The sequence below is a fragment of the Platichthys flesus genome, chromosome 14 (assembly GCF_949316205.1).
Source record: "Platichthys flesus chromosome 14, fPlaFle2.1, whole genome shotgun sequence".
Lineage (NCBI taxonomy): Eukaryota > Metazoa > Chordata > Actinopteri > Pleuronectiformes > Pleuronectidae > Platichthys > Platichthys flesus.
In genome coordinates this window covers 23,426,696-23,443,061 of record NC_084958.1, presented here as the reverse complement: position 1 = coordinate 23,443,061, position 16,366 = coordinate 23,426,696, and the positions used below count along the sequence as shown (strand labels likewise).

The 16,366-nt window shown below is 45.7% G+C and overlaps 2 protein-coding genes across 2 annotated transcripts; both read right to left on the bottom strand.

Moving 5' to 3' along the window:
• Positions 1-2,088: 2,088 nt before the first annotated feature.
• Positions 2,089-7,820, bottom strand: znf622 (zinc finger protein 622). Its single transcript, XM_062404739.1, has 7 exons — positions 7,676-7,820; positions 5,841-6,423; positions 5,358-5,639; positions 4,910-5,072; positions 4,277-4,389; positions 3,395-3,538; positions 2,089-3,062 (listed from the first exon to the last, which is right to left on the bottom strand). Exons 2-7 carry the CDS (start codon positions 6,415-6,417, stop codon positions 2,929-2,931), a joined length of 1,413 nt encoding a protein of 470 aa, XP_062260723.1. The 5' UTR covers positions 6,418-6,423; positions 7,676-7,820; the 3' UTR covers positions 2,089-2,928.
• Positions 7,821-8,036: 216 nt separating this feature from the next.
• Positions 8,037-14,952, bottom strand: LOC133968394 (uncharacterized). Its single transcript, XM_062404392.1, has 2 exons — positions 12,723-14,952; positions 8,037-10,054 (listed from the first exon to the last, which is right to left on the bottom strand). The coding sequence occupies exons 1-2, from the start codon at positions 14,577-14,579 to the stop codon at positions 8,312-8,314; spliced, it is 3,600 nt and encodes a 1,199-aa protein (XP_062260376.1). The 5' UTR covers positions 14,580-14,952; the 3' UTR covers positions 8,037-8,311.
• Positions 14,953-16,366: the final 1,414 nt, after the last annotated feature.

The window sequence follows — 16,366 nt, the reverse complement described above, 5'->3', positions numbered from 1 at the left end:
TTACCAGTGGAGGTCAAATGAACTTATACAACATTAGGTGGTTTGAGCTCAAGGCTGCAGCTAAACTTCAGATCATCTCCTCTGGGCTCAGAGCTGGTTTGTAATATTTCACCTGAAGCAAATCAAACATCTGATCCTCTTCTTCCATCCACCACCTCCAACCAAACTCCAGCTGCATCTCATTGGATGCACCGGTGCTTCAGTACACTGTGGGAAAAGACTGTGCTCACAAAAATATTGATTCCTGGTTTATATTTATTAGATGCGTAATAATCCAGAGAAGCTGCCAGACCAGAGGCTTTTACCAAAAAAGTCCATCCCTCCATGTGTCCATCTAGAAACGTCTAAATGATCGGGGGGTGCTGAAGTCTTTCCTGAATGAAGACAAACAAAAAACTAATTTCCTGTGTCACTAGTCTGTTGGACACGTGTGACACCTTGGGAACTCCCACTGTTCTGGGTGGGAGGAGGAAGAGGAGGAGGAGGAGGAGGAGGAAACTGCTTTTCCAAGAAGAATCTTCTCTCCTTCTTTCTTTCTTCTGACGATGTCTATCGCTTTCCGGGGAGTGGGCCAGTAATGGACTCTAATGCAGCAAAGGAAATTATCCACTCATGTCCAATCACTACCTACTGAGCACCGATCAATACCAGATCCCCAGGGCTCGAAGGGAGACCGGGCTGGAGCTGAGAGTGGGGGGGGGGGGGGGGGGGGGCGAGCTGCGTCCGAACAGGTTTGTTTAGGAAGGGGGGGGGGGGGTGGCCTGAGATCGACCGCCTCCGAATTTACTTTTGGATTTCAACTTCCATCTGGGGGAGTGCCCCCCCCCCCCCCCCCACTGACTAGAATGGCACTCAGGGCACGTTCCTCCTCCAAGGCCCAACTCGCTCCTTAAATTCAATCAGGCCGATGCAAACTGATCAATACCAGTTCACAAAATACACCTTCAGGTCCACAAATGAGTCCCGAGGAAATCAGTGTGTGTAAAAACTTCCTATCTCACATTGTTAAAGAGAGAGATAAAAAATTCCCTGATGTTCCCCTTTATCCAGATGTGCTTCTAGATCGTTCCTTCTGGATCCCTCATCCCCTTGTGCTCGATTAATCACAGCTGTAAACCCTCAAGAACTTGTGGGTCAACATTTTACTGTATTTATAGAGAAACTTTGAAAGTTAATCCTATTCAAACGAACATTATGGACGCACTTCTCTGCACTTTTGACCGTTTTCTAACAATGGACTGAACTTAAGAAGATCTCTAATGGTCCAGAAGAAGAGAGGCCAGATGTGATTTGAAGAGTTTAAAGCTCACGACGGAGGATAAACATCAGTGAGAGACATTTCCCAACAACCAAAGAAGTTGTTCCTCTCAATGTTTTCTAACTGATGTTTCCAGCACGAGTCAGCATGAACTGGGCGTGAGCTGGTTCCTGATTGGCTCCCCTCTCTTATGACTCCAGCAGCCTCACTGGAGCTGAATTTAAAAAGGGAGCTGGTGACACACGTAAGCTTTGTGAAAAAGTCTTCACATGAATTCAGATGATCCAATTCAACTCAAAGATCAGAAGCAACTAGTAGATTCTAAGGCAACAATATAAATACAGAAGGTGAGCAAATGAGACATCAGTCAAACAGTCAAGCTAATTTAGAGAACCACCTCCTCCCATCACCTCCACAGAGCTAATGCTCCTCAGCCAAGTCGTCCTGATCAATTATTCTCCTTCCCGCCGTCGGCCTGTCTGCAGAGCCCCCCCCCCCCTGTTCTTACACCCCCGAAACCATTGTGCCGCAAACACTCTCCCAGCCGGCAAAAGGAAGTGGAGAGCCTGCCAAAGATAGAGTGGAGGACCACAAACAGATGGAGTAGCTGAGCTCATTAGAGGGCTGGTGTGTGGTGGGTCAGCATCCTGCTGGAGAAGCCCCATCAGCTTTCCATGACATCATCTGCACGAGGCCCACAGCGCCTGATCAGTCTGACGTCTCTGAGAGAGCTGAAGATCCAGAGATCAAACCCTCGTCTTCAGGAGACGGCTGAAGAACCAGAGGAACCGCCAGTGTTTAAAAGAACCAGGAGAACTACACACAGCAGCTGTCAATCATGATGTTCAACACCGATTTTATTTCATCAAAACCAAAACAAACTCTTACAACATAAATTGGTGTGATAAGAACTACTTAACGGATTGTTTGAAGTCGGGTTCAATTGCCATCTGCTCACTTCATCTGTACTGCAGCCAGCCACCAGGGGGCATGATTAGGCAAGGATGTAAGAGACGTTTATTGCGTCATAGTTCTATGAGCCGACTTGTCTTTCCTGCTCAACAAAATAAAAGGTGGGATTTAAGGCTGTCTGCAGTGACTCGAGCTGTCTCCTCATCGCAGAGAGCAAAACATAGTTCAAGGACACGGTTCATAGCTGCTAAGTTTTATTTCTTAATGGTTCCTGGACCAGCAAACAAAATGTAAAACAGAGCTAAACTGTATCCAATAAATATGAAACATGTATTTAGTTGGATGCATTGTTTGTTTTCATAAAGATCTGATTGCTCATTGGTTGAACTCCTTGATAAAAGACAAACTGCAGCAGTTGTAAATATAGATTCTAAATAATTTGTGACACAGATGGTTGCTTAGTAAAGTTGATGAGATCTTTTCCCTTGTTGTCAAATCACAAGTTCATTTCAAGCAGATTTCCTTTGGACCGACACTTTCCACTCAGTGATAGAACACAATCAAATCAACACAACACATGAGATCCTGACAGATTTGGTCTGATCCGACAGTTTGATGGTTCTTCCTGCCACAGTGGGAGGAGCCACAGTGGGAGGAGCCACAGCGTCTGCAGCTGTGCTCGATTCTGCTCTCAGTCCTGTTGCCTGGAAAACAGCAAAGATGTGACCGGACCACGGTCCGCTTTCCCCACTGACAGTCTAGAACATGATCTGGATTCTGAAGTGCTTCTGCTTGGTGGAGTTGTTGTTCATGCCCAGCTTCAGCATCCATTTTTTCTTCATCAGCTGGACGTACTTCATGTCTCTCTGGTTCCGATGGAAAGAGCTGTTGCCTGAGAGAAGAGAGAAGGGGGGGGGGGGGGGGGGGGGCAGACAGGTTCAGGAGCAGTTCTCTTGTCTTTATGAAGGAATAAAGAAAAGAGACCAGGAGCCCTCGCAACACTAAAGACTTTGAATCTAGACTAAGATAAGTTCCTTGGTTTTATTTATCAGTGGGACGTTGAGCGCTCATCAGAGACTGTGCTCTGGCTGCAGTAACAGAACGTGAGCACAAGAGGACAGGTCTCAGGACAGGTGTCCTCAGGTGTCCTGAGGTCCGGTTCCGATCCCTCAGACTAGATATTTAGATAGATATCAATATTCAGATTAGGTGGTGAACTCTTACCTCCATCTCCTCCCCAGCCCAGCGCCTTGTACTGCCGGAGGACTCGGCCCACAGCCTTCTTGTTGTGGCTGAGAACCACCGCTCGCTGATATCCAAATCGCTGCTTGTAATACCTCATGAGGGAGCGATGGCCGATCTTGGCCCCTGAAGAAACACACAGCAATGACAAGAATTAGAGTTAGAGCATGAGCACATAATAAAACCAGAGAATAACGGCACAGATCCTTGAGCAACATCTACAATTATTAAAAGAGCCAATCAACTGGTGCTTACACATTCAACATAATGTAATAATTGCACAACTTTTCTCTGTGATAAACCACTGGGGGTCCTGGTTTATCTTTTAATGCTTTTGCCTTTATATATTACATTAAGTGATTATCATGCCACAGCTGGGTATCTTCATTTGTTCAGCACAAATGTGCCTTTTTGACCAGATAATTAATATAATATGTCAAAGACAAAAAAATTATATATGCAAAATACACAAGAAAAATCAAATCTGATTGAATTTTTTTTTTACTATAAAAACCACAAACCACTCCACAAAGCGAAGTGCAAAATGTAGGTTGCAGATATGAATAATAAAGCGGATTAAAATCAAGCAACATAAACTTATTTGAAATAAAGAAAGCAGGTGTAACCATACATCATATCTCTGTCACATCAGTTTGTGCTCCCAGTTTTGCATTCAGAGTGGGGGGGGAGTTCACAAATTATGTAAATATTAAACCAACTGGTGTTTGGTTCATGTTTTTGTGATACAAACGCTTTCTTTCTATCATAATTTTTACTTGGCTGATCAACACTAAACAAAAACAACTTTGAGTCGAGTAGAAACCAGCGTTCCGTGAGGGAGATGAAAACTCAATGTGAAGTCACCTGACGGCAGCGTCAGCTCCAGCGTCTCGTCGTCGCACTCCAGGTCTTTGTCGTCAGGCAGATCTTCGGTCATCTCTGAATCCCCCCCCTCCTTGCTGTCAGGGTAGCTGCTCCTATTGGCAGAAAACAAAGAAAGCAAAGAGAACGTGAACAAAAACGACAGCGATGCAGCACAAACACAACCAGATGCCTTTAAATGCTGCTTTTAAAAAGGTCCAACCAGCAGGAGGCGGAATCCACATTTTAAAACCCAGATGAGTTCAGTTCAGTTTAGTTCAGTGACCTTTGACACCGAATTCTCATCAAGTAATCAGTGAGTACGAGTGAATAGTGGAACCAGATGAAATGAAATTCACTGCTGGTGTTCCTGATACATCAAGTGCACAAGAACATGGTTTGTGTGGTAAACAGAGAACTTGACCTCCAGATTAAATCAATTAATCAATTAATTTAAAGATCCCCTCATTGTGTTTTTAAAAGATCAGGAATGGAGTGGATGGACGGACGACCACGAAACCCAACGCCTTTGCTATAAGGGTCAGTGTGTAGAAGTGAGTGGTGAAGTGTCATGATGCAGATCACCTCCCACAGCTGAGCAGATCACAGGTTAGAGAGCAAAGTGACTTTAATTACCTGAAGTCATAGAAGTCAGCAAACTCCAGAGCAGCATCTCCATCAGTGAAGAGCTTACAGTGGCTTTTGTCTGTCATGTGACTCTGAACTGCTTCTGCCGAATAAAACGAGCGCCCCTTCTCGTTACACCATAAACACACGTTCCCGGCTCCGACCTTCTCTCCTGGGACGAGGAGGAGAAGAGTTTGTTAGAATAAGAACATTAACAATCAACACATTTTTTACAGGAGGAGAATACAAGACTGTTATATTACTTTAATAACTGGCAGCTGTTTTCACATGACTTGCACAGAATTACAAACTTTATAGAGTCAGCTGCATTTGGAAATTAACATAAAGACACGGAAGTGAGTGGAAGGAGTCTTTCCTCCTCTTTAGTTCTGGTTTCATTTTCCTGCTCAACACTACACTTCAGGATCCAGGTGAGTGAACTGTGCTCAGAACTCACCGAGGTACCGGACTAGGCCCCCGAGGTCCACAAGGAACTCCACGTCGGGGATGAAGAAGCTGTGGACTTTGGTCATGTGGGCGACATTTTTCAAGAGTGACTTTGAGTGATGGGAGCAGAAAAGGCAGTCGGTGACGGGGATGGAGCCTGGCAGACCAGCTGGGGGGGGGTCAGACAGACCCGCAGAGTCCTCTTCCTCCTGATCCATCGTGTCCTCTTCAAAGTCCTCCATCTCATCATCATCCTCTTCCTCCTCCTCCTGGTCAATGTCCTCCCACTCTTCTGAAAGATTTTCATCAGAACATTTTAACACCACAAATGAAAACTCAAATAAGTTGATCATCAACTTCTGTCGTGTACACGATTACATTTCAAGAGAAACTACTTCAAGTCTGTTCATATAGATAACTGCAAAAAGCACGTAAAACAGAACTTGATAGTACTTTATCTTTAAATAAGGTTTGAGGTTTACTCAGATATTACCTCCCTCGGCTGTGGCTCCCTCTTCTCTCTCTTGCCTCTTGGCTTGCTCCTCCAGCCACATCATGCGGGGGGGGATGTCCGGCCTCTCTGTCTTCTCCTTCGTCCCTCCTTGTGACGTCTGGGCCTTCCCCTGCTTGTCCAGGCTCGACCTCTGCTGCTCTTTCAGGGCTTGCTGCAGGGCCTCGTTCCTGGCGTCTTGATCCACCTTCTCATCACCGAGTCCCTTCTCCAGGTTCTTCTCGTTCATCCTCTCCACCTCCTTCTGGGCGGCTAGCAGCGCCTGCTTCTCGGCCTGCTGGTGCTTGTGGGACTGCAGGTGGTTCTGGTAGGCGTTGGCGGTGGAGAACTTCTTGCTGCAGACGGCACAGCCCTCTGTGCTCGACGACTCCTGCAGATGTTTTTCGGCAGCAGCCCTCTGGGCCAGGACCCGCTCCTGGAAGTTCTCGGCCGTGACGGGGGGCATGTCGGCCACCTTGCGCTTCAGGTTGTAGCGGTGCCAGTCGGTCTTGTAGTGAGCTCGCTGCACTTCGCCATCGGAGAAAGCCACTCGGCAGCTGATGCACGTGTAGGAGGCCATGGCAACCTGGAAACAGGTCATGTTGAAATTAATCTCAAATCAGCAATTTGTCACAGAGGGCTTCACAATGCCGACAACATATCCTTAAAACCATTTGGATTCTACCTAAATACACAAAACAACAGACCAAACTCAATTCAGAAAGTAGGTGCTGGTATGAAGCTGCTTTTCACCAAAGATTCTGCAGACTTTTGGCAGTCTGCAGAGCTCACTGACATTGATGTGAACAATGGTGTCTTTGTAGAGCAGCTTATAAAATAAACAGAAACATTACACGTGAACTGAACAAGTGTCTTCCTTTAGAATGTAAAGGTTCAGTGTGTAGGATGTAGTGCCATCTGGTGGTGAAGTGTCATGTTGCAGCTGAACCCCCCCCTCACCTTCCAAACATGACAGAGAACATGTGGTAAACATCTGTTGACACAGAAACACAAAAGATGGATATTTTGTCCAGTCTCTATCTACTGTATAAAACATGGCCGCCTCCGTGTAGAGGATCCGCTCCTGGTGTAAATATGAAGTATGTAAATATCAATGACTAATTCTGGATTAAATAAATCAACAATTCGTACGATATAGATGAAACACACTCGTGAACCATCACCAGGATTAATTTATACTCAGTTTCTGCCAAAAGGACCTTTTACCCAAATCGTACACACTGGACCTTTAATACAGGAATGTTGCATTTAAAAGTGAAAAACATAAATCTGGAAAACACACGAATACGCGTTGTCTAGTAAAAGTAAAGGAACGTGACAGTACTTAAAGAACTTTCTGTTGACAGAGTCATAACATCGATCTAGTGGACATTAGCCTAGCTAGCTAGCTGCGCAGTTACAATCTAGCTGTTAAAAGGAAGTTAAAGCGGGTCGACGGCGAAATTAAACGATAGTTCATCGGCTAACAACCAGCTAACCAAACTTCAGGCAACGACTAGCAACCAGCTAACCAACCCTCAAGCAACGGCTAGCTTCAAGCTAACCAAAGACTCAGGCAACAGCTAGCAACCAGCTAACCAACCCTCAGGCAACAGCTAGCAACCAGCTAACCAAACCTCAAGCAACGGCTAGCTTCAAGCTAACCAAACACCAGGCAACAGCTAGCAACCAGCTAACCAACCCTCAGGCAACAGCTAGCAACCAGCTAACCAAACCTCATCACATTTGTGCAGCCTTTCACATTTAACAGGCCACGTGTCGGTCACTGTCCAGGACTTTACCACACACGTGCAGGCAACACGACCGGTGACACTTACCGAGTAATCCGGTGAGCAAGGCAGCACCGATGGAAGTGTGTCCGGTGATCGAGCCCCAAACTCTGCTCCGCTGCAGCACCGACGACACACGAGGGCGAGTCGCTTCTTCTTCGGCGGCGGTCGAGCCGTTCTTAATGTGCAACACCGCCCCCTGCAGCTCCAGAGGGTTTGTGTTGTGCTGCTGGTCCACGAGGTGTGAGGCCGGGGAACCAGTATCTTGTGTGGCATTTTACAAAGTACATTTACTTTGTTGCTGTACTTCCATTCATGTGTTGTGTGTCTCTACTTTACTGGAGTAGAACAAATAGAAAGACTGGATTTAAAAAAACTGTGTTATGTATTTAAAACTTCAGCTTCATCACACATTTGATATGATTTTTATTTGTTGAAGAAATACAAAATTACATACGTATATATCAGGATTAATGCAGTTTACAGAAACTTAATCACAGAACCTTATTTCTATATTGATTTAGAAAACAACAGCAACATTCAAGTTTTCAAACACATTCATGTCAGTGTTTGATTGACAGCTGATCTCTGTGCAGAGCAGAAACTTTGATCAACAAACATGGAGACAAAAGAAGTTAAAGATTTAAACATAGAATCTAAATCACTGCTTTTAATAACTCAAGTCTATTTCAGTTTACAGAACTCAGCTGTGGATCCATCATAATAAACATTAGCTCCAGCATAGAGAGGCTGAGTGAATGTGGTCTGGACTCTGTGGAGGAGAGTCATGGTGTCAGAGACTCTGTAGAAGGACAGAACACCTGCACTGTGATCCAGGTACACTCCTACTCTGGAGGACACAGGACCTGACACTGGAGTCATGAGGCTGTTGTAATAAAAGATATAACTGTTTCTACAACAATATAACATCCAAGATTTATCATTTGTTCCCAAAAAACATTCACATGAGTTTCCTGCTCTGCTGATATTCTTGTATGTGACTGCTACACCAACTTCTCCTCTCACCTTCATCTCCACCTCCCAGTAACACCGTCCAGTCAGACTCTCTCTACTCAGGACCTGAGGCCAATCAGTGAATCTGTCTGGGTGATTAGAATAAGACTGTTGTCTACTCATCCACGTTACTTTTCTGTTTCCCTCAGATAATAACAGCTGTCTGTGTACTGTGTTTGGATCCAGTGTGATTTCCTGTGAATATCTTAAGAAGTCAGCTCTGGTCTCTGGTTCTGGTTGTGGCAGTAAAACATCCACTTGAGACACAATCTGTAAAATCTCTGTCTCACTCAGAATGTCCTGTAGTCGACCTCTGACCTGGGACACAGCTGCTGTCACATCCTCAAAGTTCCTCAGAGGACGGATCCTGAAGCTGGATGAGTGTGTAGATCCACTGAGTGGTGACAGTGAGGGGTAGTTGTGTAGAAACTGGTTGTGATCCTCTGTGTCTGAGAGCTGCTTCACTTCCTGGTCTTTCCTCTTCAGCTCAGTGATCTCCTGCTCCAGTCTCTCCTGAAGCTCTCTGACTCGACTCACTTCAGTTTCCTGCTTGGATCTGATCTGCCGCTTCACATCAGAGCTTCTTTTCTCCAGCAGACGGATCATCTCAGTGAAGATCTCCTCACTGTCCTCCACTGCTTTATCAGCAGAGCCATTGATGGCCTCCTCCTCCTGTTGAAGCAGCTTCACGTCTTTCTCTGTGTCCTGGACTCTCTGTTGGATTGTTTGTCTCCTCAGCCCGAGCTCTCTCTGCCTCTCAGTTCTTTCTGCTGCAGCTGACACTGTGTCGTGGTCTTTATGTTCCTCCACAGAGCAGAGATAACAGATACACTGCTGATCAGTGCGGCAGAACATCTTCATCACCTCGTCGTGACGAGAGCAGATGTTCTCCTGGAGCTTCTCCGAGGGCTCCACCAGCTTGTGCTTCTTCAATGCAGCTGACTGAAGATGAGGCTGGAGGTGTTTTTCACAATAAGAGGCCAAACAAACCAAACAGGACTTGAGAGCTTTCAGTTTTCTCCCAGTGCAGACATCACAGGCCACATCTCCAGGTCCAGCATAGCAGTGATCAGCAGGAGCAGCTTGGAGTCCAGTCTTCTTCAGCTCCTCCACTAAAGCAGCTAACATGGTGTTTTTCTCCAGGACAGGCCTCGGTGTGAAGGTCTGTCTACACTGAGGACAGCTGTAGCTTCCTCTATCCTCCCCATTGTCCCAGTGGGTGTTAATACATCTCTTACAGAAGCTGTGTCCACAGACAGTAGTCACTGGATCCTTCAGTAGATCCAGACAGATCGGACAGCAGAACGTTTCCTGCTCCAGTTGAAATTCTCTCTGCGCCATTTCAGCTGCTGCCAGAGACTGAAGAACAGTTTCACTTCCTCTGAACAGAAACAGATCTCCGCTCCTCCCCCTCTCGTTCACTCCCTGCAGTGACTCAGCTCCCACAGTTCCCAGTTTGTTGTTCACTGGTTCTTATACTGACACACCTGTGAAGGGAGGAGACACAGACATACACTCCTGATCAAAATCTTAAGACCAGTTAAAAAATTGCATGAATTAGCATTTTGCACTGTTGGATCTTCGGAAGGGTCTAAGTAGATCTTCAAAATGCAAAAAGAAGAAATGGGAACAAGAGCCCAAAAGTTGTGAGCAGGCAAGTTATTGAAAACAACAATTTAACTCAAATAGGCTGTTCATCAGCTGATCAAAAGTTTAAGACCACAGCTTTTAAAAGCCAAAATCTGTGCAAAAATTTGGATTCCATGTCATTTCCTGTCAAGTAATCAAACTGTGAATATCTCTTGATGGCAAAGGCAAAAAAGCTCACCGTCTTTGAACGTGGTAGGATTGTTGAACTGCATAAACAAGGCCTCTCACAACGTGCCATTGCTGCTGAGGTTGGACGCAGTAAGACAGTCATTTTGCATTTCTTAAAAGATCCTCAGGGTTATGGAACAAAAAAATCAAGTGGTAGACCCAAAAAAATCTCACCGGCGCTGAGCCGGAGGATCCGAATGGCTGTCCGTCAAGACACGGGACGATGCTCGTCCCAAATTAAGGCCATTACTGGTGCTGACTGCAGCCCAATAACCATCAGACGGCATCTGAGAAGGAAGGGCTTCAAAAACAAGAAACGTCTTCAAAGGCCACGTCTCCTTCAACGCCACAAAATTGCCCGTTTAGACTTTGCAAGGGAGCACCAAACATGGGACATTCAAAGGTGGAAGAAAGTTTTATTCTCTGACGAGAAAAAATTTAACCTTGATGGTTCTGATGGCTTCCAACGTAACTGGCATGACAAGGAGATGCCACCTGAGAAGTTTTCTATGCGGCACAGTGGAGGGGGCGCCATCATGATCTGGGGTGCTTTTTCCTTCAGTGGAACAATGGAGCTCCAGGTTGTGCAGGGGCATCAAACAGCAGCTGGCTATGTGGAGATGTTGCAGCGGGCATCCCTCATGACTGAGGGCCCTCGTCTGTGTGGTAACGACTGGGTTCTTCAGCAGGACAACACTCCAATTCACAATGCCCGTCTGACCAAGACTTTTTCCCAGGAGAATAACATCACTCTTTTGGACCATCATGCGTGTTCCCCTGCTCTTAATCCAATTGAGAACATTTGGGGATGGATGGCAAGGGAAGATTACAAAAATGGACTACAGTTCCAGACAGTGGATGCCCTTCGTGAAGCCATCTTCACCACTTGGCGTAACATCCGCACTATCATTTTGGAAACACTGGCATCAAGCATGCCAAACGAATTTTTGAAGTGATCAACAATAATGATGGAGCTACTCATTACTGAGTCAGTTTTTAAACTTTAATTTCTGTTTTAGGAGGTTTTTGTTTTTTTTTGATCTGTGGTCTTAAACTTTTGATCAGCTGATGAACAGCCTACTTCAGTTAATTGTTGTTTTCAATAAATTGCCTGCTCACAACCTTTGGGCTCTTGTTCCCATTTCTTCTTTTTGCATTTTGAAACTCTACTTAGAACGTTCCTAAGATTCACCAGTGCAAAATGCAAATTCATGCAATTTTTTAACTGGTCTTAAGATTTTGATCAGGAGTGTATCCTGACTGGGAGGAGCTGGTTGTGAGTTTTTATCTTTGTATCACAGGCCTCGTGTGAAGGTCTGTCTACACTGTAGATCTGAGAGAGGCTACGAGGACACATGGACAGAGAGGAGCTGGCTGAGTGTTAAGATGGAGGGTTATCATCAGAGAAATGAAAAGAAAGAAATCCACCTTTAATAACAGGAGACGTTAGAAAACAAACCCTCCTTCACTACAGCTCACTGAGGAAATACTGCCCTCTACTGACCACATGCTGCCAGACATGTGACTGGAGCCTCTCCTTTGAGCACCGCATCTCAAAATGATTTTAATCATTTCTTCCAAAATCAGATCCATTTGAAATGTAAGAGGATCTCGCCCGTGAACTCATGGGGGGGGGCTTTTCTCTGAAGCAGAAAACCCTGAAGCATCTGCAGTCTAGAACCAACACATATGATCACAGCACAACTGTTTTATGAGTTTTTTATTTGCTGCTCGTTTGTTTCACGACTGATTTAAATCTTTCTTGATGACTTGTACGGCTCCTCATGGCCTGGTCCCAGGACGCCTCCCATCTCTGAATCCTGATCCAGCTCCATGCAGATTGTGATCTTTAGGCTTTTGGGGGAAATCGACTCGAGTCACTTCTTCTTCGGCGGCGGTCGAGCGGCGCTTCATGTGCAACACCGCCCCCTGCAGCTCCAGAGGGTTTGTGTTGTGCTGCTGGTCCACGTGGTGTGAGGCCGGGGAACCAGTATCTTGTGTGGGATTTTACAAAGAACATTTACTTTGTTGCTGTACTTCAATACATGTGTCGTGTGTCTCTACTTTACTGGAGTAGAACAAATAGAAAGACTGGATTTAAAAAAACTCTGTTATGTATTTAAAACTTCAGCTTCATCACACATTTGATGAAGTCACATGATCTCTGTGCAGAGCAGAAACTTTGATCAACAAACATGGAGACAAAAGAAGTTAAAGATTTAAACACAGATTCTAAATCACTGCTTTTAATAACTCAAGTCTATTTCAGTTTACAGAACTCAGCTGTGGATCCATCATAATAAACCCAAACTCCAGCATAGAGAGGCTGAGTGAATGTGGTCTGGACTCTGTGGAGGAGAGTCATGGTGTCAGAGACGCTGTAGAAGGACAGAACACCTGCACTGTGATCCAGGTACACTCCTACTCTGGAGGACACAGGACCTGACACTGGAGTCATGAGGCTGTTGTAATAAAAGATATAACTGTTTCTACAACAATATAACATCCAAGATTTATCATTTGTTCCCAAAAAACATTCACATGAGTTTCCTGCTCTGCTGATATTCTTGTATGTAACTGCTACATTAACTCCTCCTCCTCTCCCCATCTTCACCTCCCAGTAACACCGTCCAGTCAGACTCTCTCTACTCAGAACCTGAGGCCAATCAGTGAACCTGTCTGGGTGATTAGAATAAGACTGTTGTCTACTCATCCACGTTACTTTTCTGTTTCCCTCAGATAATAACAGCTGTCTGTGTACTGTGTTTGGATCCAGTGTGATTTCCTGTGAATATCTTAAGAAGTCAGCTCTGGTCTCTGGTTCTGGTTGTGGCAGTAAAACATCCACTTGAGACACAATCTGTAAAATCTCTGTCTCTGTGTCACTCAGAATGTCCTGTAGTCGACCTCTGACCTGGGACACAGCTGCTGTCACGTCCTCAAAGTTCCTCAGAGGACGGATCCTGAAGCTGGATGAGTGTGTAGATCCACTGAGTGGTGACAGTGAGGGGTAGTTGTGTAGAAACTGGTTGTGGTCCTCTGTGTCTGAGAGCTGCTTCAGTTCATGGTCTTTCCTCTTCAGCTCAGTGATCTCCTGCTCCAGTCTCTCCTGAAGCTCTCTGACTCGACTCACTTCAGTTTCCTGCTGGGATCTGATCTGCTGCTTCACATCAGAGCTTCTTTTCTCCAGCAGACGGATCATCTCAGTGAAGATCTCCTCACTGTCCTCCACTGCTTTATCAGCAGAGCCATTGATGGCCTTCTCCTCCTGTTGAAGCAGCTTCACGTCTTTCTCTGTGTCCTGGACTCTCTGCTGGATTGTTTGTCTCCTCAGCCCGAGCTCTCTCTGCCTCTCAGTCCTTTCTGCTGCAGCTGACACTGTGTTGTGGTCTTTATGTTCCTCCACAGAGCAGAGATAACAGATAGACTGCTGATCAGTGCGGCAGAACATCTTCATCACCTCGTCGTGACGAGAGCAGATGTTCTCTTGGAGCTTCTCTTGGAGCTTCTCCGAGGGCTCCACCAGCTTGTGCTTCTTCAATGCAGCTGACTGAAGATGAGGCTGGAGGTGTTTTTCACAATAAGAGGCCAAACAAACCAAACAGGACTTGAGAGCTTTCAGTTTTCTCCCAGTGCAGACATCACAGGCCACATCTTCACGTCCAGCATAGCAGTGATCAGCAGGAGCAGCTTGGAGTCCAGTCTTCTTCAGCTCATCCACTAAAGCAGCTAACATGGTGTTTTTCCTCAGGACAGGTCTCGGTGTGAAGGTCTCTCTACACTGAGGACAGCTGTAGCTTCCTCTCTCCTCCCCTTTGTCCCAGTGGTTGTTAATACAGCTCTTACAGTAGCTGTGTCCACAGCCAGTAGTCACCGGATCCTTCAGTAGATCCAGACAGATCGGACAGCAGAACGTTTCCTGCTCCAGTTGAAATTCTCTCTGCGCCATTTCAGCTGCTGCCAGAGACTGAAGAACAGTTTCACTTCCTCTGAACAGAACCAGATCTCTGCTCCTCCCTCTCTCGTTCACTCCCTGCAGTGACTCAGCTCCCACAGTTCCCAGCTTGTTGTTCACTGGTTCTAACACTGACACACCTGTGAAGGGAGGAGACGCAGACATATCCTGACTGGGAGGAGCTGGTTGTGAGTTTTTATCTGTGTATCACATCTCAAAGTGAATAGTTGCACTGGGAACTGTCACATGCAGCTCACAACAGCACAGGTTGTAAGATTCACATTCTGCAAAGTTTCCAGAAAAGTACATAACATAACTGACAACAGTTGTATCAAGATCCAAACCCTGTTGTTGTCGTTGCCTCTCAGCTCCTGAACTTCACCTCACTTCACCTCACTCAACTTAAAACAGCAGCTCGGTGAAGGGGGCGGAGCAAGTTAACGTTTAGTCAAAGTAAAACTCGTTGTCTTTGCAATGTGGAGCCAATTACAAGCTTTGCTTCCTCCCAGGATGTTCAGGGTGTGTTTTATTAACACTGATAACTTGACAAAGTCCAGGTCATTCCACAGTTCACCCAGATTAGACAGAACTTAATGACTTTCACAGGTCAAAGTTCTCCAAAGTGTAATTCCACGTGAAGAACCAGGACAGGCCTCGGTGTGAAGGTCTGTCTACACTGTAGATCTGAGAGAGGCAACGAGGACACATGGACAGAGAGGAGCTGGCTGAGTGTTAAGATGGAGGGTTATCATCAGAGAAATGAAAACTACTAACAGGAGACGTTAGAAAATAAACCCTCCTTCACTACAGCTCACTGAGGAAATACTGCCCTCTACTGAACACATGCTGCCAGACATGTGACTGGAGCCTCTCCTTTGAGCACCACATCTCAAAATGATTTTAATCAATTCTTCCAAAATCAGATCCATTTGAAATGTAAGAGGCTCTCGCCCGTAGACTCGTGGGGGGGCCTTTTCTCTGAAGCAGAAAACCCTGAAGCATCTGCAGTCTAGAACCAACACATATGATCACAGCACAACTGTTTTATGAGTTTTTTATTTGCTGCTTCAGGACTGATTTAAATCTTTCTTGATGACTTGTACAGCTCCTCATGGAAGCTGTACAAGTCATCAAGAATCCTGATTCAGCTCCGTGCAGCTTGTGATCTTAAGGCTTTTGGGGAAATCGACTTGTGACTCCGCTTCAACTGAGCGAGAGCCTGACGATGTCGTGGGAGTGAAATCCACGGCGAGGAGTTCATCAACAAACCACTTGGTGGCGTCACACACGTTTTAAGTGCCGGGAGGTCATTTAGAACAAAGTGCACAAAATTTAAAGGGAACATCGTATGACCATTTTACCACAGTTGATATGGCTCCTTGGGGTCTTAATGAAATGTCTGTAACATATTTTGGTCAAAATACCACAAGGATCATTTAAAACAGCCCTCCTCAGATTGACCTGTTTTGAGCTATTACCTCAGACAGCTAAGTAGCCGCATATAACATGCCGATCGTCGAGGCGGAGGCCCCCGGGACACTAAACGCTTTCCGCAGGATCCGAGCTTCAGTGTCGGCAGTATCAGCCCGGGCTCCAGCATTAGCTCGCGAGCTAACGCTAGCCGTTGAACCGGGCCGTCTCTCCCCGAAGCCGGTGAGATGATCGTTGGGGGTGATCCAATGCAATGTAGCGAGACTCCCTACATGGGCATGGTTAGCATATACATATTCTTTTGCCGTAATCCCATTGGACGCACTCTAGAGTATAGTTTCTGACATAGAGGAACCACAAAAAGTCGCTGGAGTTGTTTTTTTCCAGAGTTTTTGGGACGGTAGACATGCCAGATACCCAAATTACATGTAGAAGCACTACAAAAGTGGATATTTCATAATATGGGCTCTTTAAATTGACAGTGTGTGACCCTTCAGGGTTTTCTACACGGCCTGCTGCTG

Bases quoted from the DNA above. Each gene is read 5' to 3' on its own strand.
- znf622 (XM_062404739.1), bottom strand. From the start codon at position 6,417: ATGGCCTCCTACACGTGCATCAGCTGCCGAGTGGCTTTCTCCGATGGC. The intron at 5,073-5,357 runs GTGAGTTCTGAG...TCCTCGTCCCAG, and splicing joins GGGCCTAGTCCGGTACCTCG to GAGAGAAGGTCGGAGCCGGG. The intron at 4,390-4,909 runs GTAATTAAAGTC...TTCTGCCAATAG, and splicing joins GCTGACTTCTATGACTTCAG to GAGCAGCTACCCTGACAGCA.
- LOC133968394 (XM_062404392.1), bottom strand. From the start codon at position 14,579: ATGTCTGCGTCTCCTCCCTTCACAGGTGTGTCAGTGTTAGAACCAGTG. The intron at 10,055-12,722 runs TAGACTTGAGTT...GGAGTGAACGAG, and splicing joins CTGAGTTCTGTAAACTGAAA to AGGGGGAGGAGCGGAGATCT.